The following is an 18,243-nucleotide window of genomic DNA, read 5'->3' as shown; positions in this document are numbered from 1 at the left end:
AGTTCAGATCTTAATTTAAAATTTGAATTTGAATACTTAAATTTGAGATTTATTCCCATGAAAAATAAGATCAAACTTAAATATTGTAAAAATAAACTTAAATAAATAATAATTACAAAATAAAATAAAAAATATAAAAAATAAATCTGAATGACATATGATAGGTAGTGAATATCAGCAGTAATTATACTCATAAATTCCTCTAAAAATGAAAAATGATAAAGTGTCTGTTCATTACTAAGCATTAATTGAACTCGTAAATTCCTCTGCGTTTCTCGCACGCGGTTTAAAGTTCCTGGAAATTCTGTAAAAGAAGAGCAAGAACGTCATTTCAAAACACGACGTGGCATCTTCTTTTAAATATAAAAGAAGATTTTTCTTCTCTCCCATACATTTTTCAGAAGCGGTGCACTGGAAGATATTCTTTTTCTGAAGCGTTGCAATTGAAGATATTCTTTTTTCCGAAGCGTTGCAGATGGAAATTTTCTTTTTCTGAAGCGTTGCAGTTGAAGATTTTCCTTTTTTCCGAAGCGTTGCAGTTGAAAATTTTCTTTTTCTGAAGATTTTCACTTAAAGTATTCTTTATATGCAGTTGAAGCCTGCAATATTCCCTCTGCCATGCGATAATACTGCAGAAGAATAAAAAATGTCTTATGTTCCGCCCTACAGGAGAGCGCACTCGTCGTCTAAGCCTGAAACCCCTCCGCTCCCTGCTCAGAGACAGAATTATAAATCCAAATACCCGAAGCTTGGAGTTGACATAAAATATGCCAAGTCTAGCATTCACAAGTGGTTTGCCGCTGATGAAAATGCCAATCCGCCGGATAATCTGCAGCTGGAGTTCAAACCCTTCGCAGGCGAATCATTTGCACATCTGCGAGACGAGAAGCTTTACACCATTTCAGTGAACCCCCATCCTGTAGACGGTATTAGCTTTTAAACCTTAAACTAGTCTTGGACAGATTTGTATTTTACTTGTTTCCAGAGTATTGCTTTTATAATTACGAATTTCCAGCTTTAGAGGCCTCTTTAATCAGCATCCGAATTGAGATAACCTCGGTCTTTTTCTTGACTTTTAATACGTTTAAAAAATATGGCAGCTATCTTTGTGGGAGACAATTCTTTCAGGGTACTGGCATGACAGTCATTTCTAAAATTGTTGTAACCTCAATTTTAATTTTTTATCTTATTTTCATAAGATTGTTTCTGGAATCAACTGTGTGTATTTTTTGCGTCGACATTTCCCATTACACTCCGTAATCCATCAGTGTATAACAAAATTTTCAAGGCTACTTTAATGACAATTAATACTAAAATTGTTATAGCTTCAATTCCTTTTTCTTGATTATCTTTTTATTGTAATATTTCAGCAGCTGTTTTCTTTGAAACAAGTCTTTGAGGGCTACTTCGATGGCTGTCTATTTTTAAAATTGTCTCAGCCTCTGTCTTTATCTTGAATTCAGAATCGGTTTTAAAATTTAGCAACTATATCAGTGTGAATCTTTACTATGAAAATGATCTTTCCATTAACTTTTATTGTAACATTGTACTTTTGATAACTATTTCTCTCATCTTCTTTTGAATCTATTTTCCCTCTTTCCATAGATATCCTCATATTATGTTTGTGAGTTTGATTTCTTTCCATTGACTTTTATCACTACTTTGTACTTTTTTAGCTGCTCTTCTCATGCTCTTTTGAATCTTTTGTTCCCCTTTCCATTTTTCTTTGGTGGCTTCATCTATTTTTCCTTTTAGCTCCCACCTTTCTCCTAATAATCCTTTGGTTTTCATTTTGTTCTAGGGATCACTCCCAACTAACAACTTTTTTCCCTCTACAAGATCTATCCCTTGCCATAACTTTCTTCTATATGATCCCTTGAGGTCCAACTGTAGGTCCATTTCAGTGGTAATTAATTATAAAATCGTTACTCACAGATTTCTTTTCTTGCTTTTTAAGTAGTTATATAACTTAAAAGCTACAGACCAACAACAATAACAATTTAGGATTTACTTCAATGATCGTTACATTTAATTGATATAGTCTCGTTATTTTTCTTCATTTTCAGTTTGTTTATATAAATCTTACAGCTATGTAAGTTTGAAAGAAATATTTCAGGGCTAAATTAATGACAATCAATTCTAGAAGCTGTTAATTCTTGTTTTGGCATTTTGGATTAATTGAGGGTAACTAGGAACATCACCTTTCCTAGATTGGTTCTGCAGGACACAAGCCTCCGTCCTACACCGATTATATGTCCTCCACAATATGGGTTGCCTTATTGCGGTGTGGTTATTTGAGGTCAGGTTGCTTTCTTAATGGATGCAAGTTTTACCACTACACCACAACCCTTTGGATTCCTCTGTTCTTTTTCTTGATTTTCAGATGATTTTAGAAATTTAGTAGCTATATCAGCATGAAGATAATCTTTTGGGGGCTACTTCAATGGTAACTAAACCCAAAATGTTGTAGCCTCTGTTTGTCTGACTTGATTTTTCATTTAATTTTTTTTTTAACAACCATGATGGTGTAATATAAATATTTCAGGATTTCTGCAAAGGTCATCGTTTATAAAATTGGTATAAGTATTTTCCTCAATATTCAGTTTTTTGAAAAAACCATATATTTGTTATGAATTATAATGGTAAATTTAAGGATTAGTGCTGAAAAGAGGTTTCATATTTCAGAGCTGTCATCCAGAAATTAAGTTTTGAATAAAAACCTATGATATTTGATGTTTATTCAAATTGTCTGTTCAGCATACCGAGACATCAAATCTTAGTGCTGAAAAAGAGGTTTTGTACAGAGTTGTAATGAACAAATTAGTTTTCAAAATTCAAGATTCTAACAGCCTCATTTTTGTCCATAAATTTCCTCCTTTTTCTTTTTTTTCTTTGGTCATCTCAATGGCAATCTTTATTTTGCACTAATTTTTTCCTTTCTTTTTTGAGTTAGATGTGGAAATTGATATGAGATCTCTAACAATCAATGAGACTCATTCATGGAGGTACACGTGGGAGAAGATAAAAGGTGATTTAAGAGAAGCTTTTGACAATGTTGAGAATTATGTCAAAATGTCAAAGCCATCAATTTCAGCTCGATTTGGGAAAATATTGTTTCATGGGTACACATTTTTTTCTCTTCACTAGAATTTTGCATATGGTTAGCATTATTTTGCATAAATATCCTTCAATTCTGCAATGGTGCTTTCATTTGTTTTGCATATGTTGTTTTCCTTTCCAATTAGACAGAATTTTTAAGGCTTGCCTAAAATATAAATCTACTCTAAAGGGCAAGATATTGGGTTTTAGCTTATAAAAGCTTACTAATATCCTTTCTTATTGTAAGAACTCTGAATAAAATTCACTTAAAAAGAATAGGAAAAAAAAATGTGACCTATTTGTAAATTCTTAAGAAGAAATGTTTTCATGTGCACTGGTGACCAAAATGGGCCAATGGAACTCCAAAAGACACCTAGTTACAGTAACAAAGACTTAGGATAGAGGAAATCCTAACATAAAAGCTGACTAAAAGACAAACCAATGAACCACCTAAAATAGAGCACATCAATCAAGATTATAAAGTTAAAAGAATCAGTGGAGGCCTAGGTTGAAGATCCGGAGTGGGGATCCATGCAATCAAACATCACTATCAGATATTGAAGTAGAGGGCCTGTCATCATCATGTGGAATAAAAGGGATGGTAACATCATCTATATCATTGTAAAGGGAGCCATCAGGATATGATAATGCTTAAAGGGGAATACACAGGACTGAGGACTCCTCGGAGGGAACAAACTAGTGATAGGTGTCCATCCTAATTGGTTGGGTTGTGGATGAAGGGAACTAAAATGTGCTCAAAGTTAAGTAGAGGTAGGTACCAGATTCCTGGTATGAGCAGCTCACATAGGAGGATGTTGTTGTACATATTCCTATGTTAACCAACTTCGTCAAATGGGTGTGTGATATTGCCAATTCTAGTAATAGGCTGATAGAAGGAACTGGTCAATGTAGTAGCTATAGATGTTCCCTCAAGTATTCAATTTGTAACAATGACAATCTTCTGGCTGTAAAGAGCTAATCATTGCCTATCAGAATTATGTATGAATGAGGAGAGGGAGTCTAAAGAATCTCTATGTAAGGAATGATACTGGCCTCAGATTTCATAATAAATAGGACATCTGAAATTAAACTCATCTTCTTTGCCCCCTTCCTGTGCAAAACAAAATTGTTAAGTCCTGTTAGCACTAGGTTTTGTTGTTAAGAAGAATAATCAATTACATATGCTCATGTGCCAATGCACTTTATATATGCATTTTTGTAGGAGAATTCAGACAACATTATACTAATACTTAAAATAATTTTAGCATGCCCAAAAATGACTGACTTATTGATACATCCTGAATTGGCTAAAGTTTTGACTCTAAGGATGGTTTCTTTGCCTATACAAAGATTTTAGATTGTCACATGTTTGAGAGTAGGGCATACTTCGGTACTTGTTGTCTATCGAGCAATCAGAATGCACTTTTGATCTTATTTATTAATCAATTAAAAATTAAAAAGCAGTGTTCTGATTAAATCAAATTAATTAAAAAATATGGTCAAATATGATTAAAGGTGCATTCTGATTGCTGGATAGCTGCTTCCTACTTTGGTATAGGTATCGGGATGAAGGGAAGTCTGACAAATCTGACAAAGAACACTTAGAAAAGTTTTGCATTTGAAATAAGCTTTGGGGAGTCGAGGAAGGGACGGAAGTATGACCAAGTCCGAAAGTCTGAAAAAGATACTTGGGAAACTTTCATAGGGCAATTGATCAGAATGTTAGGGGTGACAGGGAACAAGTACCTGATTAAGGGAAGGCTGCAACTCTGACTACGAAAGACTTAGAGGAATTTTGAAGTGGGAGTCGAGGATTTGGGGAAGAAGCAAACGGAGTACTTTGGTCAAGGATGGTCCAATTTCTCGTTCCAAAAGACTAAGGCAAATTTTGTTAACAAAGACCAAGATTATGGAGTGAATATGGAAAGGTTACTTTGATGGGCTGACAAGGATGAGTGGAAGGCATGGAGGGATGAGGAAGTCTGAAAGTCTTGCAAGAATAAAATAGTCAAAGTGTTTTATTTAGGAATTTTGAGGATTGGGGCTTGGGGATGTTAAACAAATGTTACAAAGGGAAGGACAAGTCCAATAGTATGGTGTTGCAAAGTATTTAAGCCACATGGTTGGTTTTTGGAGTTTTGGAGAAACAATGGAGATGGTATGCTAGATAAGAGATGCTTGAAACTTTGGTGTTGAGAGACTTAGAAACATTTGGATTGCAAAGGATTATACTTTCGAGGATCAAAGAGAAGCAATATGATGGGATGGCCAAGTTTGAAAGCTCAGCGAACAAAAGACTTGAATCATTAATATGCTTTGAGGTTTGATCATACATGTCCTAGCACCATAATATGCTTGATGCTTAATAATTGTTCCTGGTAATAGTGTAATTTTTGATAGAAACAATTTAATAATACTCTTTTAGATTGTTGATGTTTTTTCATCAAAAGCAAAAGATATAGATTGAGGAGCTAATGGATTGTCATCTATACTGCTAAAAGGTTTTTTAGTAGGTGGTCCAAAACTTAAGAGATTTTAATACTTTAATTTTGGCCATGCACGAGAAGTATTATATTATACAACATATTGCTTAAGAATCTTAATTATATTGAAATATGTGAATGCAAGTATGGTGCAGCTTAGATTTTAATTTTATCACTAATCATTGTGATGTAGTGGTGGGTTCGCATGGAATGGATGTCTCAGCTCAGACATCCTGGAGAAAAAATTGAATGGTGAAAGAGGTCTTCAAAATCCATTGAGGAAAACATTTGATACGCACATTCCAAAAGATATTTTTGAAGCCCTTAAAGAAAGGAGCATTGCAGGTTTGGCCTCATCAACATTAAAAGAGAAAGTTGTGTATGTTATTCAGGTAATTATATCTTCATTGTACTAGCCATGGAAATATTTTGCTGAAAAAGAGGTGCTTTAGAGCAACAATTATTTAATTATTATGCTGTTGCAGTCTTGATATAATCTAACGCTTGGTTCGTAGTGATATGAGAAGTTAACTTAGAACATTTTACTAATGTAGGTTGAGGATGATTTGAATCCTGGTGTTGTTTTGAGGCTGACATGTCGCAAGAAAATTACAGATGATAAACAACTTGAACTCAAGAAGGTATGTATCTAGTGTTTCTTTTCTGCTTCTTTCATCGTTTTGCAAAATATCCCAACTTAAGTGCTATAATGCTTGCGATATAGATGTATTATCAAAAAGTAAACATGCTTATATACTAGAACATGATTTTAGTGGAAATCACATTTTAACAAAGGGTATCTGTTGATGGATGAACTGAAGAAACTTCTATTTCATGTTTTTGTCAACTTGACTTATATCTAATGTCTTGAAGGACTGCTGAATGTCAAGGGAAAATGCAAAAATGACGATTACTAGAAACATGCAGTGAATTTAAAAGTAATGAAAAATTTGTAAGATTGAGACATTTGACTAAAATGAGATTAGCACATTCTATTAAATAAAATAGAATGGAAATGAGCTATGTGGATCGTCCTTTCTCATTACAGAACATTGGTTCCTTAAAATCTTTACAAGGATTTCATAAGTAAAAGTCAATCTAGGATGATACCACATGCCATTTTCGATGCATTTGATTTACAACATTTTAACAAAATACTTTCGTTTAACATTACGATATTGTTTTGTTTCACATAGGTAAAGAAAATAGTAGTGAGAACTTTTGTAGGATCCTAACGTGCATTATATTTGTCCTCAAACTTGAGGATTGTTTTGGGCCTAACTCTGTTGTGTCCTTCATTGGATTAAATTTTTAGAGCTCTTTTTTGTTGATTGTAATTAGGAAGGAATGGCGGATTCCAATTGCCTTAGGCAACATTGGAATCCGCCCAAAGGGTTGGCCCCTCCTTCAACGTGTAGGACTGGGCCCTATCTCTCATGGCACTCCCTAATTCCTCATGCCACACTCAAACGTGCTCCCATAAAATAGGGCCAACCCTATTCTATCAAGGCAATTCGCTCAAAAGGAAATTAATAAATAAAATTTAATTATAAAGCAAAAGCCGATCTAACTAAGATCTTGCTCCACATATAAATAAATGACAACTTCACATTATTATTCACTAAACACAAGATCTCTCCATGCGAATTATACATCTGCCTAAATACGAAGTTTGAAGAAGGAATATTTGCAAATTATATCTGTCATTAAAGGTGCTAATATCAAGTGCAAATACCATCATAAGGAGGGCGAACTGTTCTAGATTCAAGGCACAAAGGTTGCAGTCCAGTCTCAAGCAAAGGTGCAGACTTAAAATACAATAAAAGTGTAGATCTTGGGTGTGGACCTGATTGCTGGTTGGTGTGTTAAAGGGGTAGGCTTGATGCTTATGAAAGTGCAGACTTGTGAAGATTTCATCAGCCCTAAGTTCAAACATCTCAGACATCTTCAAGTACTTGAGATAAGTGTTGTAATCATTATATGAATATAATCCATAATCAGATTTAAGGGTCCTTTTTGGCTGGGTTTTTTTTTCCTCCTAGGAGGTTTTCGTAGGGTAACCGTGTCTGGTTCTTATTTTTGTTCATTTCTATGTTATGCCTAAATCTAAAAATCTCTAAGTCTTTCAGCTAATCAATCTAGTTAGAAACTAAATTTTGATTTCTGAGTTTATATTAATCTGAAAGTATTAAAATCAACATGGTATCAGAGATATAGGCTAGATCAACTTTCAGATTTCAGAATTTAGTACTCGTTTATTTCCAGATTGTTGTCTCATTTACAGGTCAAGTCAATTGAGCTGAAAGTTGAAGACAAGCTTGATGGAAATCTTAATTTTGCTACATGGAAGGTTCGAATCATGTTGGCTCTAGAGGAGGATGCTGTCAAGGCTAGAAAGCTTCTCATTGATTTAGTTAAAGACCACCTAGTCACCTCTATTGCCTCATTTACTACTGCAAGGGAAATGTTCAGTCATCTACAAGGTACCTATGAAATTAACAATCTCAGTAGGGCAGTTACTTTAAGACAACAATTACTTAATACCAAAATGTCAAAAGAAGATTCTGTTAGTTCTTATTTTATGAGAATTTCAGAACTAAAGAATCAACCAGGTTCAATTGGACATAACATGGAAGACAAGGACCTTGTTATGATTGCCCTAAATGGTTTACCACACTCATGAGAGTCTTTTATTCAAACCATAAGTGGTAGAATTGAGTTACCTACCCTTGATCGCCTTAAGAATGATTGTATTCAAAAAGAGTCACGTCTTATCACAAGGGGGCAACTCAAAAGTTCTCATGTAGATGATCAACACATGCTTGTAGCTCAATGCAAGAAAGGTGGAAATTGGAAGAAACATTATCCAAAGAGAAATAGAGAATTCAGACCACCTAGTTCTCAACATTCTTGGAAGAAACCAAGAGATATCTCTCGTTCGATGTTTCAGATGTGACAAATTTGGTCACTATGCTAAAGAATGTTAGAATGATCCTACTCAAAGAGAAGCCAACCTAAATGAAGTCTCAGAACAAAATGATGACTTTTTATTCATCTCTTCCCTGTCAAGCAGCATACCTACAAATAGTAATACATGGCTGATTGACAGTGGTGCTTCAAGACACATCACAGGCTACCGTGATCATTTGTCAGGCTTAGTAGAAAATGATACCAGTCTTCACATGGTAATTGGTGACGATGCTCGATATTCGGTAAGAGGTTCTGGCACTACTTTAAATTTAGACTCTGGTATTTCACTTCACTTGAGTGACATCTTGTTTGTTCCTAGAATTAAAAGAAACTTAATTTCCATTTCTGCTCTAGAAGATAAAGGTTATCAAATTGCATTTTCTAAGGGAAAAGTACTTGCTTGGCCTAAGAAATCTAGTTTTAAATCTGTTCGTGTAATTGGTAATAGATATGATAGTTTATATAAGCTCTCTACTAACCCTATTCAAGCCCTCATTAATGAGGCTCCCGAATCCTGTGATCTATGGCATAGAAGACTTGGACACTTACACTATCAAGCACTTCCCTCTCTTGAAAAGTTAGTCAAAGGTATGCCTAAACTCAGTCAAATTCATGATAATACTTGCAAAGGTTGTGCTATAGGTAAAAATGTTAAAATCCCTTTTCATAAAAGTGAAAATAGAGCTAAAAATAAACTAGAACTTGTTCACTCTGATTTATGTGGTCTTATGTCTATAGCATCTTCTAGTGGATTTCTTTATTACGTAATCTTCATAGATGATTTCTCTAGGAAAACTTGGATCTACTTCCTGAAATCTAAAGAATCTGATGAAGTCTTAAGTAAATTTGAAGAGTTTAAGGCATTGACTGAAAACTCCTCTAGGAAAAGAATTAAATGTTTAAGATTTGACAATAGAGGTGAGTACAATTCCGGTAGCTTTTATGATTTTTGTGTTAAGTAAGGCATTAAGAGGGAGTTTTGTGTTCCATACAATCCTCAGCAAAACGGGGTTGCTGAAAGGAAGAATAGAACTATTGTTGAGGCTGCAAAGGCTATGATTTATGATCAAGATTTGCAGACCTTTCTATGGGCCGAGGCTTCTAGAACAACTGTATATATTCAAAATAGATGTCCTCACCGTGTTGTAAAGAACATGACTCCTGAAGAAGCTTTCACAGGATCCAAACCGGACATCAGTCACCTCAAAATTTTTGGAAGTCCTGTTTATGTTCATGTGCCCAAGGAAAAGCGAACCAAGTTGGAGCCCTCTAGGAAGAAAGGCATGCTAGTCGGGTACAGTGAATCCTCCAAGGCCTTCAGGATCTATATTCCAAGTCAAAGGTATGTTGAGGTAAGTAGGGACGTTACTTTTGAAGAAGATATTGCTTTTAAGAAATCAAAAGGTTCTTCTGTTATTGAAGAAGCTAATGACAATCAAGATATGAATGTTGATACTAACCCGGAGATTCAGAGGGAGCCTGTTGAACCTCCACCTCAAGAAGAACATAATGATCCACCAGAGCCTATGAATCCCACTGACATACCTAGTGACATTGTTGTTACAAAAAAGAGGCCACTTTGGGTAAGAAACACCATTCAAGAAGCCGAAAGATTTGCTGCTCCCAGTGGCACTTTTCGAGAAACCAAGAGACCTCAAGTATTCTCCAACTACGTTGCATTGATGTGCAATCTCATTGAATTTGAACCTTGCAATGTTGAAGAAGCCTTGAACCATCATGCCTGGAAGCTTGCTATGGATGAAGAGTATCAGTCAATCATCAAGAATGATGTTTGGGACATTGTGCCCAGACCCAAAGGTAAATCTGTTGTTTCCTCTAAATGGTTATTTAAAATTAAACATAATCCTGATGGTAGTATTGAAAAATATAAGGCTAGATTTGTAGCTCGTGGTTTTTCTCAAAAGGAAGGCATAGATAATGAAGAAACATTTGCTCCTATTGCTAGATATACCTTTATTAGAACTATAATAGCTATTGCTACTACTAGAGGTTGGAAGCTACATCAAATGGATGTTAATACTACTTTCCTTAATGGTGTCATTGAGGAAGAAGTCTATATTGAACAACCTGAGGGTTATGAGATTCAGGATAGAGTAACTCATGTGTGCAGATTGAAGAAAGCCCTGTATGGCTTCAAACATGCCCCTCGTGCTTGGTATGAAAGAATGGATAAATACTTGTTAAGTTTAGGATTTTGTAAAAATGATGCTGACTTTAACATCTACTTTAAGTTATCCAATGATGAAATGCTAATTCTAGTTCTATATGTGGATGATTTATTTCTTACTGGTAAAGATGAACTTATCATTAGATGTAAAAAAGAACTAGCTTCAAAATTTGAAATGAAGGACTTAGGTCTAATGCATTGTTTTCTAGGTCTAGAAGTATGGCAAAGATCTAATGAAATTTTTCCAAGTCAAGGAAAGTATACTATTGATATTTTGAAAAGATTTAGAATGATGGATTGTAAACCTATGTCTACTCCTATGGAATCTAACTTAAAGAAGTTAAGTGTTTCTGCAGCTAATTCTGATTTTGCAGATCCATCGAAGTACAGGCAGTTGATTGGATCACTGATGTATCTAGTTAACACTAGACTAGACATATGCTTTGCAGTGAATGCTCTTAGCCAGTTCATGAGCATGCCCAAACATGTTCATCTTGTTGCAACCAAACACATCCTAAGATACTTGCGACGCACAGTTGGTTATGGGCTGAAGTATCCACTTAACACTTCAATAACCTTGGAAGGTTATTCAGATGCAGATTGGGCTGGAAGTGTCAAAGATAGGAAAAGCACTTCCGGCATTTGTTTCAACTTAGGATCTGCAGTGATCTTTTGGGCTTGCAAAAAACAATCCTCATTTGCACTAAGTACTGCCGAAGCTGAGTATATTGCAGCAAGTGTAACTTCTAGAGAGGCAGTGTGGCTTCGTAAGCTTCTTGTTGGGCTGTTTGGTCAGCCTTGGGATCCTATAATCATTCATTGTGATAATCAGAGTTGTATCAAAATGTCTATCAATCCAGTGTTTCATGACAGGTCAAAACATGTGGAAACTCATTATCACTTCATTCAAGATATGGTGCAAAGAGACGCCATTCAGCTGAAGTATGTCAGCACTGATGAGCAGGTTGCAAACATTCTTACCAATCCTCTGTCAAAAGTGAAGTTTGTGTACTTCAGAGACAGACTCGGTGTTTTGGAAAATGAAACCCTGATTGAGAGGGAGTCTCAACCTTAGTGATACATTGTGTTGTATCAAACCATCCTCTGCGGGCAATGTAAGGTGGTATTGTAATCTTCTTAGGGAGGAGTAATTGTTAACCATCCTCTGCGGGCAATGTAAGATGGTAGAAAATATCCTTTCCACCTTCTGTGGGCAATGTAAGGTGGATCTAGTCTATGCTTGTGTGCGAGCTGGAAGATTATGTTATGTAGTTCCATTATATGCTTGTGTGCAAGATGGAAGACTACAATATTCTGATTATGTAATCCATTCTTTGCTTGTGTGCAAGATGGAAGATTATGGTTGTGTTTCTCCTCCATAATTAAGAGGGAGTGTTGATTGTAATTAGGAAGGAATGGCGGATTCCAATTGCCTTAGGCAACATTGGAATCCGCCCAAAGGGCTGGCCCCTCCTTCAACGTGTAGGGCTAGGCCCTATCTCTCATGGCACTCCCGAATTCCTCACGCCACACTCAAATGCGCTCCCATAAAATAGGGCCGACCCTATTCTATCAAGGCAATTCGCTCAAAAGGAAATTAATAAATAAAAGTTAATTATAAAGCAAAAGCCGACCTAACTAAGATCTTGCTCCACATATAAATAAATGACAACATCACATTATTATTCACTAAACACACGATCTCTCCATGCGAATTATACATCTGCCTAAATGCGAAGTTTGAAGAAGGAATATTTGCGAATTATATCTGTCATTAAAAGTGCTAATATCAAGTGCAAATACCATCATAAGGAGGGCGGACTGTTCTAGATTCAAGGTGCTAAGGTTGCAGTCCAGTCTCAAGCAAAGGTGCAGACTTAAGATGCAATGAAAGTGCAGATCTAGGGTGTGGACCTGATTGCTGGTTGGTGTGTTAAAGGGGCAGACTTGATGCTTATGAAAGTGTAGACTTGTGAAGATTTCATCAGCCCTAAGTGCAAACATCTCAGACATCTTCAAGTACTTGAGATAAGTGTTGTAATCATTATATGAATGTAATCCATAATCAGATCTGAGGATCTTTTTTGGCTGGGTTTGTTTTTTCCTCCTACAAGGTTTTCCTAGGGTAACCGTGTCTTGTTCTTATTTTTGTTCAGTTCTATGTTATGCCTAAATCTAGAAATCTCTAAATCTTTCAGCTAATTAATCTAGTTAGAAACTAAATTCTGATTTCTGAGTTTATATTAATTTGAAAGTATTAAAATCAACATTTTTGCTTCTTTTGCTTTGACAATTGGTTCACCTAATGGTTAAAACAATTTTTGTCATGTCCCCTTTTTAAATAAAATTTATTGGGGACCTATTTTCTGATTTTGTGTAGGCTAAGGTATAAGTTAGGGAAACAATTAATAATTTTATTTTAAGTTGGAGCCAATAATTATATTTTATAAGGACAACTTAAATATCATTACATCATGAGGCCTTGTGTAATATTTATTTGAAAAACTGTTTTCTAGATGCTTTGGAGGGAGTTTTTAGGAGAGAAAAGGAAATCCAAATTGGGGGGCTGAAATGAATTTATAAAAGAATGGAAAATTAATCAAAGGCCTTATCTAGTTTTGTCATTGCAATTAAATTCTTTTCTGAAGCTTGAGCACTTGTGTTCATCTTCCCATTTGAGGATGAAACCCTTGGTGTGTGGAAATTTGAAGGATGAAAATCCTCTTGGTTTCAATCTGGTATTGGAGGACAAAATCCTCTTATCCAAGTGAGATGATTCAATTTAGCATTTGCATTTGTGTTGAAAGATTGAAGTCATTTCCAGTTTTCAGTTTTGTTATTGAGATTTTTTGTGGTGTTGAAGTTTGCAGATGAATCCAAATTTTTAGAGGGAAGAATTCTATTAATGATATCTTATGGAATCAGATGTATTTGCTGCTAGGCAACAAATATTAATCACTTCTGTTGATTTTCCTATCAATACCCACTTTCAACATTGTTGTACCTCCTACAAGCTATCACAGCTGTTATAATAAGTATTGGGGTTGCTGTACATATTTCTGAGTCCCCCCTACCATCTTATATCCGGTCAAACCATGTGTTCCAGGTGTTAATCACAGCCTATAGTAATTTTTTCAATGCTATTTAATACGTGCTCCTAGTTGTACTGCTGACAACATTATTTGTAAGTGGACCACTTCAGTTTGGTGAACATATTGACATTTTATTAGCATTTAACTAATACCTTGCTCAGATCCAGTTTGTTGAATGCATATTACTACCTAATATAAGATGAAAACTCAATATAATATTTAGAAGGTTTTCTGCAGTACCTTGCATCATCACTTATGAGTTTAAGATCTTTCCCTTAACTATTATATTTGAAAATTAATGAAGTTCAATAGAGCTGCTATTCTGTTTTTTCTTATATGTTATAGTTTTGCATTAACTAGAAAAAATGTATTGTAGGGTTTAGGAATGTTATGACATGGGACATTACAACTTTTATTAATCAAGTTAAAATAGCTGGTATAATGCATTTCTTAGCTATTGCAGTTTTGTATAAATTAGAAAAATAAAAATAATGTAGGTTTAGGAATATTTTAAAAAGAGAGATTATACAATTTTTGCTAAGGTCTACTCCATAAAAAAAAAGAATTGTGCATATTAGTCCAAAATTTTAAAACAATGCCCTACATAACTAATTTCAATCTATTTCCAGCATGATTTCAATAGTGTTCCACAGGTATTGCCCCCTCACAACCATTTCCAAGACAAGGAAATCCCTAGGATGTGGGGGATGGCTATGAAATGTCTCCCTAAAACCCCCACTGCTGTTTGCAAGGGTGGATGCCCCCAAGATGTTCCTGTACAAGCATGGGATAACACCCTGTAGGGGACAGTGAGCTGACCCCTTGGCCAGATGACTAGGGATGCTTGGTATCCCTTGAGTGTCCCAAAGGCAGCTGGGGCCAAAAAGTTATATAGCAATTTCTGGGGGCAATCCATTGCCCTAAAAAGACAAACATTTGCTTTGGTCAACTTGGGAATGGTTGGGAGTACTGTTGCCCAAAAAATGCTTACTTTTTTTATGTTTTGTACAACCATAGCAGCATGAAAATGGCAGTGCTAGTCCTCTCCAAGGGAATGCTTCCTTAGGCCTCCTTTCAACAACTTAGAAGGAAGTTGATGTTTTATCAAAATACAAAGGTTTTTTAAGGCTTGCATATGAATAGTTTTTGATTTTGCACAAACTATAAAATAATGTTTATTGGATGGATTAATTTTTAAAATAGCCTTGAGAATAGATCACATGGAAATTACAAAACGTGTTTACATTCTTTGTAAAGCTTTAACTGATCTTAAATAGTATTCAGTAATAGTTACATTTGTCTCAGGCAGCAGCTGAAGTCTTTTTTTTCCACTTATTTATCACCTTGCAAGGTGTCTTTTATTAACTTCAACTATGCTCATTAAACTCTTTGTTTGCAATGTGTTGAAATTCGGAATTTTGAATGCATTGTATTCATAAGTTGTGTCTACTAGGTTAGTATTTATAATTTAACTTTTATAGAAAACTTAGATAACTTGGTATTATTATATATTTTATTATAACTAACTTTTCAAGTACTAAATTATTTGTATTGCTAGCCCCTGCCATCCCCAAATTTGGGTCCGCAGTCCCTTTGTCTGGAAATTTTCTCTTGTGCTCCCTTGACTACCTGTTCTGAAAATCCATGTAACGTTAGATACATGTGATAGATGAAGATGAATCTTTTTTCATACCCTCCAAAAAATCTGACTCATAGCCTAGTAAATCTCTTACCATGAGCCTCCAAAGAGTGTAACTTGTAATTGATTGTGTAACTTGTAATTGAGTTGATCTCCAATGATGGAACTTAAAAGAATTCAATTTGTAACCAAATTGATCTGAAAGTTTCTTGTTCCTAATAGTATTGAGTATTCTAGTTATCTTTTTTGGATGTTTCATACAAGAAGGAAAATAGTGGCGGTGGATCTTTCCAAGGGACTGTGTCCTTAGGACCCCTTTCAACAGCTTGAGAAGAAAAGTTGATTTTTTATGGTATATCAAAATACTAAAGTTTTATAGGTTTATACATAATTAGGCTTTTGACTTTGCAAATATCATAAAATAATTTCTATTGGATGAATTAGTTTGAAAAATTGATTTGTGAATAAATCACATGGCAAGTACTTAAAATGTTCATGTTATTTGTAAAGATTTAACTGATCTTATATTGGATTCAATAATAATTACTTTAGTCTTTGCTGTTTACTTTTCAATTGAAAATGACTATCTATTGCAAAGTAAGCAGATTTTAAAACACATAAATGATGTATACCAAGAGTTGAAGAATAGTATCATCTATTACTTTTATTCATTTCATGTATATGCTCTTATATGAAATTGTAGTTTAGGGAGCAATTCTAACATGTCTTTTCCCTAACTACGGGTGATCTATATAACCCCATGTTGACGTGTGTTTTAGGCACAATCGAACATAGAATAAAATACCAAAGTATTTTACCCTTTCTTGAGCAAAATCACCTCAAATGCTAAATATTTGATCAACTAAGAGGATTCCAAGGTTTCTACGGTCAGTTCTTGACCTGTGGGTAACTCAATGGCTGATGTGATTTGCTGTTTTCAATTGGGGACTTATGCAATTGTTCGAATTTGTCAAGCTTATCATGAATGAGGACAAGTTGCCAATGACTTCGAATGATTTTGCAATTATAGCTCTTGATCTAATCTAACAAAGGATTTTCAAATAAAATGCAAAAGGGATAAGGGTTTAGAAATTTTAATCTAAATCCTAGAATGCAAGATGTAGTGAATGATTCAATGAAATTCAACTAGGCAAGGTTTCACCATCGAAGAACAATTCAACACATGCTTAGTGCAATCATCTAAGGTAAGGTTATGGATGTTCAAATTATCACCATCAACATTAATACCATCAAGGCAATACATACCAATGGACTTGCAACAATTGAAGTTAACTTCAATTCAATTCCAGTTGACCACACAAGGCGAACTTACAATCAGCAAGAAGCTAGTGGTATGGATTATACAAACTTCATTTAAATACATTCAACACTTGTTTCATCCAATCTAAAATACTTGAAACAAATTCTAATCTAATTTCTAATCTAAATTTTAATCTAAATTTGGAGACAATGAGAACCACAAATGCATACAAAATCTAAATAGAACCACCAAACTTCAATGATTGTATTCAAATTTGCAGCATGTAGACAACAATTCTGAAAAATCTCTCTTACAAATGAGAGGCAAATGGGTTTATATATAGTCTCAAATGAAATGAATGGCCAATATTCATTTAGAATCAAGGGCCAAGATCTTGCCAACACTGTCCTAAAATAACCCTAGTTAGGGTTTGCAACAAAAAAGAAGAGGTCCAATAGGATGACGCCTAGTTATCAAGCAAGGAAACTTCTAGAAGATTTTTTCTTGCATCCCTCTCTCTAGCAGCATACTCCACGAATCTCGCTAAGACTGAGTTGAGTTCCTCCATGGTGAAACTGGGTAAAGCTTCTTGTTGCGCATCAATCACAACCAAGGCATCTAAGCAAGCATCAAAGATACTTTTCCAATCCGGCATAAGCTTTTGCAAATTGTGGATGTAAACCACGAGAGAAACCAAATCATCTATCAGACTCTTTTTCAAAGATTCTAATTAATTGAAGTAAACAAATTTCATCTTTTCTTTCAATTCTTCTAAGTGTAAACTGTTGGAAGCATGAACATCCATTCCCAATAATTCATCAATAGATGTAAAGATCTTGGATTGAATCTCTTGTATTGACCCTTCCATCTCTGTGCAATCCTGTCTTGCATGATCATAAGCAGACTTCCGCATAGCCAAAGAACAATACCATCCTTGAGAATCATAAACATCACCTGTATGCACAACTCCCTCCTGGATCAACGTAGGCATCGAGATTTGCTTCAACACTCTGAGGCGAGGAATTGTCTTCTCCTACACTGGTTGGAAATCATCCCAAACTCCTTCCAAATATTGTATCTTGAATATGAGCATTGCCATCTTATCGAATGCTTGGACAAACTGAGCTAGGAAATCATTTGCATGTTTCGCAACATCTTCAATCCACTTTCCAACCTCTTGATCTGTACTCCTCGCTACCTCATAGTCAAAGGGGAACCCATGATCAATAGCAATAGGCGAGACAAAAGTAGGATCCTCACGCCTTTGGGAGTTCATCCCTTCAATGTATTCTTTGAGTCTCCTATTGTCATTTTCAAGCATCTCCTTTTTTTCAATTGTGCCTCAATTGCCTTGGCAGTATCATTCAACTCCTGGAACTCTTGCTTCTGTGTAGTCGGTCCAAGGTAAATTGTGGTAACTTGATAATCCATAGGAGTGATAGCATCTCTGGTCTTATCATCCGTTAGGACAGCTACTTGTGCAATACGCACACCTGCCTCGTCTCTAGTAA

General features: G+C 35.2%; 1 protein-coding gene across 2 annotated transcripts in view; it reads left to right on the top strand.

Moving 5' to 3' along the window:
• The first annotated feature begins 252 nt into the window (after positions 1-252).
• LOC131076032 (uncharacterized) overlaps positions 253-18,243 on the top strand; it is a 35,795-nt gene continuing 17,804 nt past the window's right edge. For both annotated transcript variants that reach the window (XM_059213676.1, XM_059213675.1), the window contains exons 1-4: positions 253-926; positions 2,954-3,122; positions 5,776-5,974; positions 6,137-6,223. In XM_059213676.1, the coding sequence (XP_059069659.1) occupies positions 647-926; positions 2,954-3,122; positions 5,776-5,974; positions 6,137-6,223 (735 nt within the window). In that variant the 5' untranslated portion in view covers positions 253-646. The remainder of the gene's footprint in view (positions 927-2,953; positions 3,123-5,775; positions 5,975-6,136; positions 6,224-18,243) is intronic.

Source organism: Cryptomeria japonica, chromosome 10 (assembly GCF_030272615.1).
Source record: "Cryptomeria japonica chromosome 10, Sugi_1.0, whole genome shotgun sequence".
Lineage (NCBI taxonomy): Eukaryota > Viridiplantae > Streptophyta > Pinopsida > Cupressales > Cupressaceae > Cryptomeria > Cryptomeria japonica.
Note: the sequence above shows the minus strand (reverse complement) of the source record. Positions and strands in the feature narration are given on the sequence as shown.